Source organism: Phyllobates terribilis, unplaced genomic scaffold, assembly GCF_046119375.1.
Source record: "Phyllobates terribilis strain yellow unplaced genomic scaffold, ASM4611937v1 Scaffold_4__5_contigs__length_816908805, whole genome shotgun sequence".
Lineage (NCBI taxonomy): Eukaryota > Metazoa > Chordata > Amphibia > Anura > Dendrobatidae > Phyllobates > Phyllobates terribilis.
The window spans coordinates 816,428,367-816,443,983 of record NW_027362764.1 but is presented as its reverse complement, the minus strand read 5'-3'; the positions used below and the strand labels follow the sequence as shown (position 1 = coordinate 816,443,983).

At 59.7% G+C, this 15,617-nt stretch overlaps 1 protein-coding gene across 7 annotated transcripts in view; it reads left to right on the top strand.

Moving 5' to 3' along the window:
* PLEC (plectin) overlaps positions 1-15,617 on the top strand; it is a 479,139-nt gene that overhangs the window by 443,843 nt on the left and 19,679 nt on the right. For all 7 annotated transcript variants that reach the window (XM_073680149.1, XM_073680144.1, XM_073680143.1 and 4 more), the window contains 15 exons: positions 2,123-2,218; positions 2,306-2,433; positions 7,044-7,137; positions 7,246-7,400; positions 7,510-7,822; positions 7,953-8,027; positions 8,116-8,277; positions 11,144-11,248; positions 12,186-12,281; positions 12,369-12,494; positions 12,617-12,769; positions 13,691-13,845; positions 13,923-14,049; positions 14,155-14,338; positions 14,425-14,582. In XM_073680149.1, the coding sequence (XP_073536250.1) occupies positions 2,123-2,218; positions 2,306-2,433; positions 7,044-7,137; positions 7,246-7,400; positions 7,510-7,822; positions 7,953-8,027; positions 8,116-8,277; positions 11,144-11,248; positions 12,186-12,281; positions 12,369-12,494; positions 12,617-12,769; positions 13,691-13,845; positions 13,923-14,049; positions 14,155-14,338; positions 14,425-14,582 (2,127 nt within the window). The remainder of the gene's footprint in view (positions 1-2,122; positions 2,219-2,305; positions 2,434-7,043; positions 7,138-7,245; positions 7,401-7,509; positions 7,823-7,952; positions 8,028-8,115; positions 8,278-11,143; positions 11,249-12,185; positions 12,282-12,368; positions 12,495-12,616; positions 12,770-13,690; positions 13,846-13,922; positions 14,050-14,154; positions 14,339-14,424; positions 14,583-15,617) is intronic.

The window sequence follows — 15,617 nt, the reverse complement described above, 5'->3', positions numbered from 1 at the left end:
GACATGCTGTGTATCGGGGTGTTGTGGCTGGCGACATGCTGTGTATCGGGGTGTTGTGGCTGGCAACATGCTGTGTATCGGTGTTGTGGCTGGTGACATGCTGTGTATCGGGGTTTTGTGGCTGGTGACATGCTGTGTATCGGGGTGTTGTGGCGGGTGACATGCTGTGTATCGGGGTGTTGTGGCTGGTCACATGCTGTGTATCGGTGTTGTGGCGGGTCACATGCTGTGTATCGGTGTTGTGGCTGGTGACATGCTGTGTATCGGGGTGTTGTGGCTGGCGACATGCTGTGTATCGGGGTGTTGTGGCGGGCGACATGCTGCTTATCGGGGTATTGTGGCGGGTGACATGCTGTGTATCGGTGTTGTGGCTGGTGACATGCTGTGTATCGGGGTGTTGTGGCTGGCGACATGCTGTGTATCGGGGTGTTGTGGCTGGCGACATGCTGTGTATCGGTGTTGTGGCTGGCGACATGCTGTGTATCGGTGTTGTGGCTGGCGACATGCTGTGTATCGGGGTGTTGTGGCTGGTGACATGCTGTGTATCGGTGTTGTGGCGGGCGACATGCTGTGTATCGGGGTGTTGTGGCTGGCGACATGCTGTGTATCGGTGTTGTGGCTGGTGACATGCTGTGTATCGGGGTGTTGTGGCGGGTGACATGCTGTGTATCGGGGTGTTGTGGCTGGCGACATGCTGTGTATCGGGGTGTTGTGGCGGGCGACATGCTGCTTATCGGGGTGTTGTGGCGGGTGACATGCTGTGTATCGGTGTTGTGGCTGGTGACATGCTGTGTATCGGGGTGTTGTGGCGGGTGACATGCTGTGTATCGGGGTGTTGTGGCTGGCGACATGCTATGTATCGGGGTGTTGTGGCTGGTGACATGCCGTGTATCGGTGTTGTGGCTGGTGACATGCTGTGTATCGGGGTGTTGTGGCGGGTGACATGCTGTGTATCGGGGTGTTGTGGCTGGCGACATGCTGTGTATCGGGGTGTTGTGGCGGGTGACATGCTGTGTATCGGTGTTGTGGCTGGTGACATGCTGTGTATCGGGGTGTTGTGGCGGGTGACATGCTGTGTATCGGGGTGTTGTGGCTGGTGACATGCTGTGTATCGGTGTTGTGGCTGGTGACATGCTGTGTATCGGGGTGTTGTGGCTGGCGACATGCTGTGTATCGGGGTGTTGTCGGCCTGGCAGTGATTCGTGCAGGGTGTGGCAGGACGTGTGACTGATGAGATGGTTGTGGTCGGCCGCGTGTCTCTACATCTGTGATCAGATGAGACCGGCACCGCTAGTCATGAGATTGTGTGGAGATGGCACAATTCTGATAAACGGTCCCTACACAAAGCCACCCCGTCTATCATCTCGGTCCCTACACACCACCCCTATCATCTCGGTCCCTACACACCACCCCTATCATCTTGGTCCCTACACACCATCCCGATCATCTTGGTCCCTACACACCATCCCGATCATCTCGGTCCCTACACACCATCCCGATCATCTCGGTCCCTACACGCCATCCCTATCATCTCGGTCCCTACACGCCATCCCTATCATCTCGGTCCCTACACGCCATTCCTATCATCTCGGTCCCTACACGCCATCCCTATCATCTCGGTCCCTACACGCCATCCCTATCATCTCGGTCCCTACACGCCATCCCTATCATCTCGGTCCCTACACGCCATCCCTATCATCTCGGTCCCTACACGCCATCCCTATCATCTCGGTCCCTACACGCCATCCCTATCATCTCGGTCCCTACACGCCATCCCTATCATCTCGGTCCCTACACGCCATCCCTATCATCTCGGTCCCTGCACGCCATCCCTATCATCTCGGTCCCTGCACGCCATCCCTATCATCTCGGTCCCTACACGCCATCCCTATCATCTCGGTCCCTGCACACCATCCCTATCATCTCGGTCCCTGCACGCCACCACAGTCTATCATTGGTCCCTCCACAAAGCTACCCCGTCTATCATCACGGTCCCTATATTCTCATTTGTAGTCCCGGTCCCTGTATGATTCTCAGCCCCCAGGGCCCCGGCCTCTGCGTAGCTTTGGGGCCACACTTTGTTACTTTTATTGTACATTTAACTCTTTCTTGTCACTCTCAGATTTTGTGGCGCCAGTTTCTGAAATTTAAAGAGACAGATCTCCCTAACAAAGAGGCGGACAAGAACCAGTCCAAGCTGCAGTACCAGTCCCTGGAGGTAAGTGCAGCGCCCCTAGTGGTCTGTCGTCACCTTCATGTATCCGTCCACAGCACTGACCTCAATCCTCCCGTGTCCCCCTGTCAGGGTGCAGTCAAATCTGGGCAGCTGAAGGTGCCCCCCGGGTACCACCCCCTGGACGTGGAGAAGGAGTGGGGGAAACTGCACGTGTCTATCCTGGAGCGAGAGAAGCTCCTGCGCATCGAGCTGGAAAGGTACGGGGGTCCGCGGGGCTGGAGATGTGTACTGGGGGTCCACGGGGCTGGAGATGTGTACTGGGGGTCCGCGGGGCTGGAGATGTGTACTGGGGGTCCGCGGGGCTGGAGATGCATACGGAAGGGCCGCATCTCTGGAGATGCATACGGAAGGGCCGCATCTCTGGAGATGTATACGGGGGGTGTGCGGCTCTGGAGATGTGTACGGGGGGTCCACAGGGCTGGAGATGTGTACAGGGGGGTCCACGGGGCTGGAGAGGTGTACAGGGGTCCGCGGGGCTGGAGATGTGTATGGGGGGGTCCGCAGGGCTGGAGATGTGTACAGGGGGGTCCACGGGGCTGGAGATGTGTACAGGGGTCCGCGGGGCTGGAGATGTGTACGGGGGGTCCGCAGGGCTGGAGATGTGTACAGGGGGGTCCACGGAGCTGGAGAGGTGTACAGGGGTCCGCGGGGCTGGAGATGTGTACGGGGGGGTCCGCGGGGCTGGAGATGTATACGGGGGGGTCCGCGGGGCTGGAGATGTGTACGGGGGGGTCCGCGGGGCTGGAGATGTGTACGGGGGGGTCCGCGGGACTGGAGATGTGTACGGGGGATCCGCGGGGCTGGAGATGTGTACGGGGGGTCCGCGGGGCTGGAGATGTATACTGGGGCCGAATCTCTGGAAATGTGTACGGGGGGGCCGCGGGGCTGGAGATATATACGGAAGGGACGCATCTCTGAAGATGTGTACAGGGGGGCTGGAGATGTGTACGGGGGGGCCGCATCTCTGGAGATGTATACGGGGGGGTTCGCTGGGCTGGAGATGTATGTGAGGCAAAAGTAATACATGTGAGCAGGTCGGGGTCGTGGTCTCTGTGTGGTGGTCTCCGCCTGCGCTGTGTAGCTACCGGTGTTTGTCTTGGTGACTGGAGGATTTCAGAGATTTGTCATTTGTTCAGTGCAGGAGTTTCCTCTATGAGTCATGTCTGCGGCGAGAACATGAGAGGAGCCCCGACCCCCCTGTGTGCCGTCAGTGACTGTCAGGGTCTCACTGCTCCATGTACAGGATGCTTTCTCCTCTCTGTACAGTCAGGGGTTCTCTGGGTGGGGTCCGGCCGTCCTCCTCCTCCTCTGTACAGTCGGGGTTCTCCTCTAGGTGGGGTCCAGCCGTCCTCCTCCTTTCTGTACAGTCGGGGTTCTCCTCTGGGTGGGGTCCGGCCGCCCTCATCCTCCTCTGTACAGTCGGGGTTCTCCTCTGGGTGGGGTCCAGCCGTCCTCCTCCTTTCTGTACAGTCGGGGTTCTCCTCTGGGTGGGGTCCGGCCGCCCTCATCCTTTCTGTACAGTCAGGGGTTCTCCTCTAGGTGGGGTCCGGCCGTCCTCCTCCTTTGTACAGTTGGGGTTCTCCTCTAGGTGGGGTCCGGCCGTCCTCCTCCTCTGTACAGTCAGGGGTTCTCCTCTAGGTGGGGTCCGGCCGTCCTCCTCCTCCTCTGTACAGTCGGGGTTCTCCTCTGGGTGGGGTCCAGCCGCCCTCCTCCTCTCTGTACAGTCAGGGGTTCTCCTCTAGGTGGGGTCCGGCCGTCATCCTCCTCTGTACAGTCGGGGTTCTCCTCTGGGTGGGGTCCGGCCGTCCTCCTCCTCTCTGTACAGTCGGGGTTCTCCTCTGGGTGGGGTCCGGCCGCCGCCCTCCTCTCTGTACAGTCGGGGTTCTCCTCTAGGTGGGGTCCGGCTGCCCTCCTCCTCCTCTGTACAGTCAGGGGTTCTCCTCTAGGTGGGGTCCGGCTGCCCTCCTCCTCTCTGTACAGTCGGGGTTCTCCTCTAGGTGGGGTCCGGCCGTCCTCCTCCTCCTCCTCTGTACAGTCGGGGTTCTCCTCTAGGTGGGGTCCAGCCGTCCTCCTCCTTTCTGTACAGTCGGGGTTCTCCTCTGGGTGGGGTCCGGCCGCCCTCATCCTTTCTGTACAGTCAGGGGTTCTCCTCTAGGTGGGGTCCGGCCGTCCTCCTCCTTTGTACAGTCGGGGTTCTCCTCTAGGTGGGGTCCGGCCGTCCTCCTCCTCTGTACAGTCAGGGGTTCTCCTCTAGGTGGGGTCCGGCCGTCCTCCTCCTCCTCCTCCTCCTCTGTACAGTCGGGGTTCTCCTCTGGGTGGGGTCCAGCCGCCCTCCTCCTCTCTGTACAGTCAGGGGTTCTCCTCTAGGTGGGGTCCGGCCGTCCTCCTCCTCCTCCTCTGTACAGTCGGGGTTCTCCTCTGGGTGGGGTCCGGCCGTCCTCCTCCTCCTCTGTACAGTCGGGGGTTCTCCTCTAGGTGGGGTCCGGCCGCCCTCCTCCTCCTCTGTACAGTCGGGGTTCTCCTCTAGGTGGGGTCCAGTCGCCCTCCTCCTCTCTGTGCAGTCGGGGTTCTCCTCTGGGTGGGGTCCGGCCGTCCTCCTCCTCCTCCTCCTCCTCCTCCTCTGTACAGTCGGGGTTCTCCTCTAGGTGAGGTCCGGCCGTCCTCCTCCTCCTCCTCTGTACAGTCGGGGTTCTCCTCTGGGTGGGGTCCGGCCGTCCTCCTCCTCCTCTGTACAGTCGGGGGTTTTCCTCTAGGTGGGGTCCGGCCGCCCTCCTCCTCCTCTGTACAGTCGGGGTTCTCCTCTAGGTGGGGTCCAGCCGCCCTCCTCCTCTCTGTACAGTCAGGGGTTCTCCTCTAGGTGGGGTCCGGCCGTCCTCCTCCTCTCTGTACAGTCGGGGTTCTCCTCTGGGTGGGGTCCAGCCGCCCTCCTCCTCTCTGTACAGTCAGGGGTTCTCCTCTAGGTGGGGTCCGGCCGCCCTCCTCCTCTCTGTACAGTCGGGGTTCTCCCCTGGGTGGGGTCCAGCCGCCCTCCTCCTCTCTGTACAGTCAGGGGTTCTCCTCTAGGTGGGGTCCAGCCGCCCTCCTCCTCTCTGTACAGTCGGGGTTCTCCTCTGGGTGGGGTCCAGCCGCCCTCCTCCTCTCTGTACAGTCAGGGGTTCTCCTCTAGGTGGGGTCCGGCCGTCCTCCTCCTCTCTGTACAGTCGGGGTTCTCCTCTGGGTGGGGTCCAGCCGCCCTCCTCCTCTCTGTACAGTCAGGGGTTCTCCTCTAGGTGGGGTCCGGCCGTCCTCCTCCTCTCTGTACAGTCAGGGGTTCTCCTCTGGGTGGGGTCCGGCCGTCCTCCTCCTCCTCTTCTGTACAGTCGGGGTTCTCCCCTGGGTGGGGTCCAGCCGCCCTCCTCCTCTCTGTACAGTCGGGGGTTTTCCTCTAGGTGGGGTCCGGCCGCCCTCCTCCTCCTCTGTACAGTCGGGGTTCTCCCCTGGGTGGGGTCCAGCCGCCCTCCTCCTCTCTGTACAGTCAGGGGTTCTCCTCTAGGTGGGGTCCAGCCGCCCTCCTCCTCTCTGTACAGTCAGGGGTTCTCCTCTAGGTGGGGTCCGGCCGTCCTCCTCCTCTCTGTACAGTCAGGGGTTCTCCTCTGGGTGGGGTCCAGCCGCCCTCCTCCTCTCTGTACAGTCGGGGTTCTCCTCTAGGTGGGGTCCGGCCGTCCTCCTCCTCTCTGTACAGTCGGGGTTCTCCTCTGGGTGGGGTCCAGCCGCCCTCCTCCTCTCTGTACAGTCAGGGGTTCTCCTCTAGGTGGGGTCCGGCCGTCCTCCTCCTCTCTGTACAGTCGGGGTTCTCCTCTGGGTGGGGTCCAGCCGCCCTCCTCCTCTCTGTACAGTCAGGGGTTCTCCTCTAGGTGGGGTCCGTCCGTCTTCCTCCTCTCTGTACAGTCGGGGTTCTCCTCTGGGTGGGGTCCAGCCGCCCTCCTCCTCTCTGTACAGTCAGGGGTTCTCCTCTAGGTGGGGTCCGGCCGTCCTCCTCCTCTCTGTACAGTCGGGGTTCTCCTCTGGGTGGGGTCCAGCCGCCCTCCTCCTCTCTGTACAGTCAGGGGTTCTCCTCTAGGTGGGGTCCGGCCGTCCTCCTCCTCTCTGTACAGTCGGGGTTCTCCCCTGGGTGGGGTCCGGCTGAGGGTTTGTGACTTTGTGTGAGTCACGCTGTCAGTAATTAGATCCGCTGCTGGCGGCTCGGGAGGAGGAGTGTGAAGCCACCGCGGCTCCTTCCTCTGCTCAGAAGTGGTGTCTGTGAGAGGAAGAGAGATGCCTGCAGGGAGCACAGGATAGGTGAGATGTTCTGCAACAGGGGTGGAGCCTGCAGAGCATTGTGATAGAGACTCAGGCTGCGCTGCAGCTGTGCTAGCACTGAAGTCTGCTCTGCTGCGCAGCCGTGGGGCGCTGGGCGGGAAATCCTTCTGTAATCGAGGACAGGACGCCCGCCGTCTGCTCTGTGCCAGCACTCAGATTGGCAGCTCCTCTGCCCCTCGGGTCACAACCTGAATGACCATATATGCTGGGTATAATTGGGGGCATGAGGACGGGACGGGCCCTAAGTGAGAGCATTCTGTGACAGCTTAACACCACAGACTGACTCCGGGGGTCGCCCGGTAGAGGCTGGCATCGCCCGGTAGAGGCTGGCGCCCCGGGGGTCGCCCGGTAGAGGCGGGTGCCCCGGGGGCCGCCCGGTAGAGCCAGGGGCCGCCCGGTAGAGGCTGGGGTTGGCCCCCTGTACACATACAGATGCCGGGGCTCCGCTGTCACTTCTCTCTGATCACAGGTTGGAGCGTCTGCAGAGAATCGTCAGCAAGCTGCAAATGGAGTCCGGACTGTGCGAGGAGCAGCTGAACCAGGCGGACGCCTTACTGCAGACGGTGAGTGCCAGCCGCCACTGCAGAGTCTAACACTTTAAGGAGGCTTGCTGTTACCGGTGGTGCTCCGGGGGGAGGGAGGCAACGCTGTAATGACCTCTGTCTTTCCAGAATATCCGCCTCCTGAACGCTGGGAAGCCGCTTCAGCGGGCCGGAGACATCGAGCGGGACCTGGACAAGGCTGACGCTATGATCCGGATACTCTTCAACGATGTGCAGGCACTTAAAGATGGACGCCATCCTCAGGGCGAGCAGATGTATCGCAGGTATCCCGCGGTCCGGGGTGGAGTGGCTGCTGGAACAATGTGTGACCTCAGACGCGTCGTCCTAGAGTAGACGCCCCGTGGGTCTCATGCTAGATGTTTGTGTTGTCAGAGTCTACCGCCTCCACGAGCGCCTGGTCGCCATCCGCACAGAGTACAACCTGCGGATAAAGTCTGGAGCCTCCCAGGTCATCACCCAGGTCACCCACGTGACGCAGCAGTCCGTCCGCCAAGACGTGGATGAGGTCACTCTGCGCTACCTCCAGGACCTGCTCGGCTGGGTGGAAGAGAACCAGAAACGCATCAATGCAGCTGAGTGGGGCTCCGACCTCCCCAGCGTAGAGTCTCAGCTCGGCAGTCACCGTGGCCTCCACCAGTCCATCAACGAATTCCGATCAAAGATTGAACGAGCGCGGGCTGACGAGGTGACTGTCCTCACGATGGTGACCCCAAATGATTGCATGGGTGGGGGTGGGGAGGGGGGTAAGAAATAAGCACGAGACTCCAACAAAACATTGCCTCCTATATAATGTCTGACATGTCTTCTGTGTCCAGGCTCACATGTCAGGGACTCGGGGAAACTATCAGGAATATCTGGGAAAACTGGATTTACTATATGCCAAGCTGCTGGTGAGTCCCCATTGCTGTGTGTGTGGTGGTCTCAGACGACTGCTCTTATCCTTCTTCATGGTCATTAAGGATTTTCATCTCTTTCCAGAACTCTTCCAAGGCAAGACTGCGAAACCTAGAAAGCCTCCATGCGTTTGTAGCCGCTGCAACCAAAGAGCTCATGTGGCTGAACGATAAGGAAGAGGAAGAAGTGAACTTCGACTGGAGCGACCGTAACACCAACATGACCAGCAAAAAGGACAACTACTCCGTAAGGGAGGGTCCGGGAGGAGAGGCGTTCATGGGATGCACAAGGTCCAGGAGATGAGGAGACGTTCAGGAGATTGAATGAAGGGTCCGGGAGATGTGACGACGTACAGGAGATGGAGTGAAGGGCCCGGGAGATGTGGTGATGTACAGGAGATGGAGTGAAGGGCCCAGGAGATGTGGTGATGTACAGGAGATGGAGTGAAGGGCCCAGGAGATGTGGTGATGTACAAGAAATGGAGTGAAGGGTCCGGGAGATGTGGTGACGTACAGGGGATGGAGTGAAGGGTCCTGGAGATGTGGTGATGTACAGGAGATGGAGTGAAGGGCCCAGGAGATTTGGTGATGTACAGGAGATGGAGTGAAGGGTCCGGGAGATAAGGAGACTTTAGGAGATGGAGTGAAGGGTCCAGGAGATGTGGTGACGTACAGGAGATGGAGTGAAGGGTCCTGGAGATGTGGTGATGTACAGGAGATGGAGTGAAGGGTCCAGGAGATGTGGTGATGTACAGGAGATGGAGTGAAGGGTCCAGGAGATGTGGTGATGTACAGGAGATGGAGTGAAGGGTCCAGGAGATGTGGGGATGTACAGGAGATGGAGTGAAGGGCCCAGGAGATGTGGGGATGTACAGGAGATGGAGTGAAGGGTCCAGGAGATGTGGGGATGTACAGGAAATGGAGTGAAGGGTCCAGGAGATGTGGCGACGTACAGGAGATGGAGTGAAGGGTCCAGGAGATGTGGGGATGTACAGGATATGGAGTGAAGGGTCCGGGAGATGTGGTGATGTACAGGAGATGGAGTGAAGGGTCCAGGAGATGTGGTGATGTACAGGAGATGGAGTGAAGGGTCCAGGAGATGTGGTGATGTACAGGAGATGGAGTGAAGGGTCCGGGAGATGTGGTGATGTACAGGAGATGGAGTGAAGGGTCCGGGAGATGTGGTGATGTACAGGAGATGGAGTGAAGGGTCCAGGAGATGTGGTGATGTACAGGAGATGGAGTGAAGGGTCCAGGAGATGTGGTGACGTACAGGAGATGGAGTGAAGGGCCCAGGAGATGTGGCGATGTACAGGAGATGTGGCGATGTACAGGAGATGTGGTGACGTACAGGAGATGTGGTGACGTACAGGAGATGGAGTGAAGGGCCCAGGAGATGTGGTGACGTACAGGAGATGGAGTGAAGGGCCCAGGAGATGTGGCGATGTACAGGAGATGTGGTGACGTACAGGAGATGTGGTGACGTACAGGAGATGTGGTGACGTACAGGAGATGTGGTGATGTACAGGAGATGTGGTGATGTACAGGAGATGTGGTGATGTACAGGAGATGTGGCGATGTACAGGAGATGTGGCGATGTACAGGAGATGTGGCGATGTACAGGAGATGTGGCGATGTACAGGAGATGTGGCGATGTACAGGAGATGTGGCGATGTACAGGAGATGTGGCGATGTACAGGAGATGTGGCGATGTACAGGAGATGTGGCGATGTACAGGAGATGTGGCGATGTACAGGAGATGTGGCGATGTACAGGAGATGTGGTGATGTACAGGAGATGTGGTGATGTACAGGAGATGTGGTGATGTACAGGAGATGTGGTGATGTACAGGAGATGTGGTGATGTACAGGAGATGTGGTGATGTACAGGAGATGTGGTGATGTACAGGAGATGTGGCGATTGTACAGGAGATGTGGTGATGTACAGGAGATGGAGTGAAGGGTCCAGGAGATGTGGTGATGTACAGGAGATGGAGTGAAGGGTCCGGGAGATGTGGTGACGTACAGGAGATGGAGTGAAGGGTCCAGGAGATGTGGTGACGTACAGGAGATGGAGTGAAGGGTCCAGGAGATGTGGTGATGTACAGGAGATGGAGTGAAGGGCCCAGAAGATGTGGTGACGTACAGGAGATGGAGTGAAGGGCCCAGGAGATGTGGCGATGTACAGGAGATGTGGCGATGTACAGGAGATGTGGCGTTGTACAGGAGATGTGGTGATGTACAGGAGATGTGGTGATGTACAGGAGATGGAGTGAAGGGTCCTGGAGATGTGGTGATGTACAGGAGATGGAGTGAAGGGTCCAGGAGATGTGGTGATGTACAGGAGATGGACTGAAGGGTCCAGGAGATGTGGTGATGTACAGGAGATGGAGTGAAGGGCCCAGGAGATGTGGCGATGTACAGGAGATGGAGTGAAGGGTCCAGGAGATGTGGCGATGTACAGGAGATGTGGCGATGTACAGGAGATGTGGCGATTGTACAGGAGATGTGGCGATTGTACAGGAGATGTGGCGATTGTACAGGAGATGTGGCGATTGTACAGGAGATGTGGCGATTGTACAGGAGATGTGGCGATTGTACAGGAGATGAGGGGACATTCAGGAGATGGAATGAAGGGTCCAGGAGATGAGGGGATGTTCAGGAGATGGAATGAAGGGTCCAGGAGATGAGGGGACATTCAGGAGATGGAATGAAGGGGTCCAGGAGATGGGGCTGGGGGAGTGGGGGGCGTTTGGGAGATGGAGTAAAGGGTCTGAGTAATAGGAGGAGCAATAAAAATAAAGAACTGTTAATAATGGAGATGAGTCAGAGATGTGAAGAATGATAGAGGAGATCTGCTCCTGGAGATTATTCCCCGGTTAGGGGGGGTTCACATGTGAGGACCTCATGTCTGTCCCAATAATGGATGTCACATTCTGGTTCACTAAGGAGGTGGGAGGTCCTGGAGCGAGCGGCGGGTCTGGGGGCAATAGAGGACCAGATAAGAGCAGATGTGCAGTGAGGGAAATCAGAAGGCTCTGGGGTGAGACAAGTTTTGAAGAATCTCACCTGAGACCTTTCTCGCCCACATCACACCCACCCATCTTTCTGTAGGGTTTAATGCGAGAGCTTGAACTGAAGGAAAAGAAGATAAAGGAAATTCAGAGCACAGGCGACCGACTCCTCCGTGAAGACCACCCTGGTAAATCTACAGTGGAGGTGAGGACGTGTCTTTGGCCAACAGATGTGGCTCCCGATATGATGTGATGTGACATAACACAGGGCACGGTGTGGGACACGGCACAACGCGGGGCACAGTGTGGGACACGGCACAACGCAGGGCACGATGTGGGACACGGCACAAGGCAGGGCACGGCGTGGGACACGGCACAAGGCAGGGCACGATGTGGGACACGGCACAAGGCAGGGCACGATGTGGGACACGGCACAAGGCAGGGCACGATGTGGGACACGGCACAAGGCGGGGCACGGTGTGGGACACGGCACAAGGCGGGGCACGGTGTGGGACACGGCACAACGCGGGGCATGGTGTGGGACACGGCACAACGCGGGGCACAGTGTGGGACACGGCACAACGCAGGGCACGATGTGGGACACGGCACAAGGCAGGGCACGGCGTGGGACACGGCACAAGGCAGGGCACGATGTGGGACACGGCACAAGGCGGGGCACGGTGTGGGACACTGCACAAGGCAGGGCACGATGTGGGACACGGCACAAGGCGGGGCACGGTGTGGGACACGGCACAAGGCGGGGCACGGTGTGGGACACGGCACAAGGCGGGGCACGGTGTGGGACACGGCACGAGGCGGGGCACGGTGTGGGACACGGCACGAGGCGGGGCACGGTGTGGGACACGGCACGAGGCGGGGCACGGTGTGGGACACGGCACGAGGCGGGGCACGGTGTGGGACACGGCACGAGGCGGGGCACGGTGTGGGTCACGGCACGAGGCGGGGCACGGTGTGGGTCACGGCACGAGGCGGGGCACGGTGTGGGACACGGCACGAGGCGGGGCACGGTGTGGGACACGGCACGAGGCGGGGCACGGTGTGGGACACGGCACGAGGCGGGGCACGGTGTGGGACACGGCACGGTGTGGGACACCTGGATGACCTCTGCTCTCTGTCTCCAGGCTTTCCAGGCCGCTCTGCAGACTCAGTGGAGTTGGATGCTTCAGCTCTGCTGCTGTATCGAGGCCCACCTGAAGGAGAACACGGCTTACTTCCAGGTACGACCCCCCCAGGACAAAGTGACGCTGCTGTTGAGACGTGTGGTTGTGACAGCCGAGGCTCATGTTTCTCTTCTCCTTGGACAGTTCTTTGCTGATGTTAAGGAGGCGGAGGAGCATCTGAGGAAGCTTCAGGAGAACATGCGCAGGAAGTACACGTGTGACCGCTCGATCACCGTCACCCGGCTGGAGGACCTGCTGCAGGACAGTGTGGTGAGTGTCGCCACCTTCCATGAGGAGCTGAGGACACTGCACCCCCCGGTGTCTCCCCGGCATCTGGGCATGTAACATGGGCGCCAGGCAGTGGGCTGCTGTAACACCAGTGTCTCCCACAGGAAGAGAAGGAGCAGCTGAGCGAGTACAAGGGACAAATCTCCGGCCTCACCAAGCGGGCAAAGACCATCGTGCAGCTGAAGCCTCGCAACCCGGCCAATCCTCCCAAGGGGCAGCAGCCGGTGCAGGCCGTGTGTGACTACAAGCAGATGGAGGTAAGGACAGCCATGGCTGCAGGACAACCAGGGCCCCACTGCTGCATCATGGCTGCAGGACAACCAGGGCCCCACTGCTGCATCATGGCTGCAGGACAACCAGGGCCCCACTGCTGCATCATGGCTGCAGGACAACCAGGGCCCCACTGCTGCATCATGGCTGCAGGACAACCAGGGCCCCACTGCTGCATCATGGCTGCAGGACAACCAGGGCCCCACTGCTGCATCATGGCTGCAGGACAACCAGGGCCCCACTGCTGCATCATGGGAGTGGCATCATGGCTGCAGCTGCCCAGGCTGCCAATACTCTGCCACTTATATGCCCTCACATGTGGCTCTTGGCATTGCCAGGAAAGTTGCAGCCCTGTGTAAATGTGGACGAGACCCTGTGTGACCACAGACCACCATGTCCCTGTAGAGGGGGTGGGGGGTGCGTGAATGTGGAACCGATCCGCTATGTGGATGAAGGCGATTGCGTGTCCTGCAGTAATAGATCCGCAGATAAAGAGCCCACACATCGAGTGGTGATCATGTCATGGGGTGTGGTAGAGAGCGTATGCCCACCGTGACAGCCCACCGTGACCGGGGCGGACTCAGATTAACCCCTTCATCATCAGGCTGATTAATGATGTGTCACATAATATAATGGTGCAGTGAGCAGCGCCCTCTAGTGGTGGCTGCAGGGTATCACGCGGCCCCCTATCTTTTCATCCTGGCGTTACAATGTGTCAGTCTACAAGATGAAGGATTCCTGGACTCGGGAGGACACATGATTGCCCCTCGCTCCCTGCAGGGGGCCACCAATCTGAGGGGAGAACCCCAGCCTTCCACCTGCTGAAACAAACATCAGACTGATACATTGTAACAAACTGCTGTGTTCAGCTCCAGGAATGCCAGTTTAACCCTCTGGTTTCCTTACAGATCACGATACATAAAGGCGACGAGTGTCTTCTGGTTAACAATTCTCAGCCGGACAAGTGGAAGGTGCTGAACACGGGGGGCAGTGACTCCCTGGTGCCGTCCGTCTGTTTCGTCGTCCCTCCACCCAACAAGGAGGCCGTGGACGCCGTCAGCAGGTGATGGCGCGGCGCCTCTTCGGCCGGACGGCTGTTCCCGGGGCGGGGTGTGCTCATTGTGTTGTGTCTTCTGGCAGGCTGGAGAGCGGCCACCAGAGCCTGCTGAGCCTGTGGCAGCGCCTGCACATCGACCTGAAGAGCCTCCTGTCCTACCAGTACCTGCTGCGCGACATTCAGCTCATCCAGTCCTGGACGCTCGTCACGGTCAGTCTGCTGCACAGCGGTGACAGCGTTCCCATCCCGCGCCACTCCGGCAGCTAGGAAACCTGCGCCATTTCTGACCTGTTAACCTGCTCTCGTCCCCTGCAGTTCCGGAGCATGACGTCAGAGGAGTATAAGCTGGTCCTCAGAAACCTGGAGATCCACTACCAGGACTTCATGCGGGACAGCCAGGACTCGCAGAACTTCCACCCGGACGACCGCATGAACATCGAGAGAGAGTACAGCTCCTGCACCCAGAAGTACGAGACCCTGCTGCGCAGCCTGGAGAGAGGTGACCGGGGGGAGAAGCCACGGGACCGGCGGCCATGAGGTGAGGGGGTCTCGGTCTGTCTCATGGTGTGTGACGTTGTGTTTTAGGGGAGCAGGATGAGAGCTCGTGTAAGAACTACATCTCCCAGCTGAAGAACATCCAGCTGCAGCTAGAAGGCTGTGAGGCCCGCACCGTCAGCAAGATCCGCAGCCCCCTGGACAAAGATCCCATCAAAGAATGTTCCCAGAGGATTGGAGACCAGCAGGTGGGCCAAAGACTATGGCGCGGCCATTACCATCAGGTGGTCCCTCAGTAGCAGCAAACGGAGGGAGTCTGGGGGGACAGATGGGATCCTGGGTGGGAGCAGGGTGGTCTGAGGGAACAGGATGAGGAGGACAGAAGGGTCTGGGTGGGACAGGGTGGTGGGCTTGGCAGTATGGAGGGGTCTAGGGTGGGGCTGGTTGGTGGGTTGGGGGAGTATAGAGGGGGGTGGTGGGTACAGGGTGGTGGGCTGGGGAGTATAGAGGGGGGTGGTGGGTACAGGGTGGTGGGCTGGGGAGTATAGTCGGGGCTGGGAGGGACAGGGTGGTGGTTTAGGGGAGGACAGAGGGATCTGTGGGGCTGGTAGGTGGGTTGGGGACTGGAGAGGGGTCTGGTGGATCAGGGTGGTGGGTTAGGGGAGGGCAGAGGGGTCTGGTGGGTCAGGGTGGTGGGTTAGGGGAGGGCAGAGGGGTCTGGTGGGTCAGGGTGGTGAGTTAGGGGAGGGCAGAGGGGTCTAGTGGGTCAGGGTGGTGGGTTAGGGGAGGGCAGAGGGGGGTCTGGTGGGTCAGGGTGGTGAGTTAGGGGAGAGCAGAGGGGGGTGTGGTGGGCCAGGGTGGTTGTTTACGGGAGGGCAGAGGGGTCTGGTGGATCAGGGTGGTGGGTTAGGGGAGGGCAGAGGGGTCTGGTGGATCAGGGTGGTGGGTTAGGGGAGGGCAGAGGGGTCTGGTGGGTCAGGGTGGTGGGTTAGGGGAGGGCAGAGGGGGGTGTGGTGGGCCAGGGTGGTTGTTTACGGGAGGGCAGAGGGGTCTGGTGGATCAGGGTGGTGGGTTAGGGGAGGGCAGAGGGGTCTGGTGGGTCAGGGTGGTGAGTTAGGGGAGAGCAGAGGGGGGTGTGGTGGGCCAGGGTGGTTGTTTACGGGAGGGCAGAGGGGTCTGGTGGATCAGGGTGGTGGGTTAGGGGAGGGCAGAGGGGTCTGGTGGATCAGGGTGGTGGGTTAGGGGAGGGCAGAGGGGTCTGGTGGGTCAGGGTGGTGGGTTAG